This window comes from Cynara cardunculus, unplaced genomic scaffold (assembly GCF_001531365.2).
Source record: "Cynara cardunculus var. scolymus isolate 2C unplaced genomic scaffold, CcrdV1 Un_Scaffold_1460, whole genome shotgun sequence".
Classification (NCBI taxonomy): domain Eukaryota; kingdom Viridiplantae; phylum Streptophyta; class Magnoliopsida; order Asterales; family Asteraceae; genus Cynara; species Cynara cardunculus.
Window position 1 is genome coordinate 48,296 of NW_020200771.1, and position 1,352 is coordinate 49,647.

General features: G+C 39.3%; 1 protein-coding gene across 1 annotated transcript; it reads right to left on the reverse strand.

The window, feature by feature from the left end:
- Nucleotides 1-777, reverse strand: LOC112502458 (NDR1/HIN1-like protein 6). The gene has a single exon (XM_025106366.1). It carries the CDS (start codon nt 775-777, stop codon nt 1-3), a length of 777 nt encoding a protein of 258 aa, XP_024962134.1.
- Nucleotides 778-1,352: the final 575 nt, after the last annotated feature.

Genomic DNA, 1,352 nt, shown 5'->3' on the forward strand with positions numbered 1-1,352 from the left:
TCATAATCCTAACTTAAACTTGCAACTGGTTGCTTTGATGCCGATCTTGTTATTTGCAGATAAATTATCAACGATCAACATGCATTTCCCTTTAATTCTCACCTTCTTCAACTTCAACTTTCCAAGGTGAATCTTCACAGGAACATCCACCTTGAGGTCTAACGGAATTCGGCCTGTTTGTTGTTGTTCTTGTAATGCCGCTATTAACGTCCGCCCATACTGGTTTTGACCTGACAATGCCACATTGAGAATGGTTTTGTTGCGGTGGCCTTGGTAGAAGATCGGGAGTGAACCTTGGCACAGGTTCGTGTTCTTGTACCATACGCTTAAACGACTCCCTTTTTGGTAGAAAATGCCGATTTTCTCGTTTGGGTTAGTGGCGGTGATCTGGACGTTGAATCTTGCATAAAGGGATAGGTCGAGATTGAGGGATAGTTGGGAGATTGTGAGACGGTTAACAGAATAATTGGGTATTTTGGGTTTGAATACAAGGTACATGATGCCAATGGTGGCTGAAAGAATTAGGAGCAAAGTGATGAAGATGCACAGAGACCAACATATGCATTTGCAACATGAAAAACTTCTTTCGGTTTTTGTCACCGATGGTGGTGGTGGTGGTGGTGGTGGCGGTGGCGGTGGCGGAGGTGGAGGCGGTGGCAATGGCCGGAGGTGATGGCTGAGACTTGATGACGTGTGAGACGGTGGTACGAGATTGCTTTTGACGCTCCTGCCCACGGGTACTGCGGGATGTATTTTGTTTATAGCGTGATCTCCCATCGGAAAAGAAATATTGTATGAATATTTGGGTAGGAAATTTATACTTTCCTTAAGTATGAAATATAGAAATATAGAAATATAGAAATATAGAAGGGGGTATATTGAAGGAGTGTTAATGTTAGGTCAACTACAACTATACAACTACAACTACTTGGACATCGTTGACTTCTGCTTTCTTGTTCAAAATTATATTTTAAATTTTATATTGTTAATTAGTATATATATAGATAGGAGAAGATTATACGTGAACGGTATCTATTAAAATGAACATGAAAATGGATGAATCATATGTGACTTTACACTAACATCACATACAAAATCACATTTGATTCAGTCAATCTTGCTCGGCCACCTGAAGACGCAGGCACAAGTCGCCCGGACACTTTTTTTACAATTAATGTAAAATCACATGTGACTTTCTTTTAAATAGGTATCGTTCTTGTATGATTCTGCTCTCACCCTCTCTCTTTCTCTCTCTCTCTCTATACATACATACATACATACATACATACATACATACATACATACATACATACATACATACATACATACATACATACATACATACATACATA

Coding starts and splice junctions, on each gene's coding strand:
- LOC112502458 (XM_025106366.1), bottom strand. CDS start 777: ATGGGAGATCACGCTATAAACAAAATACATCCCGCAGTACCCGTGGGC.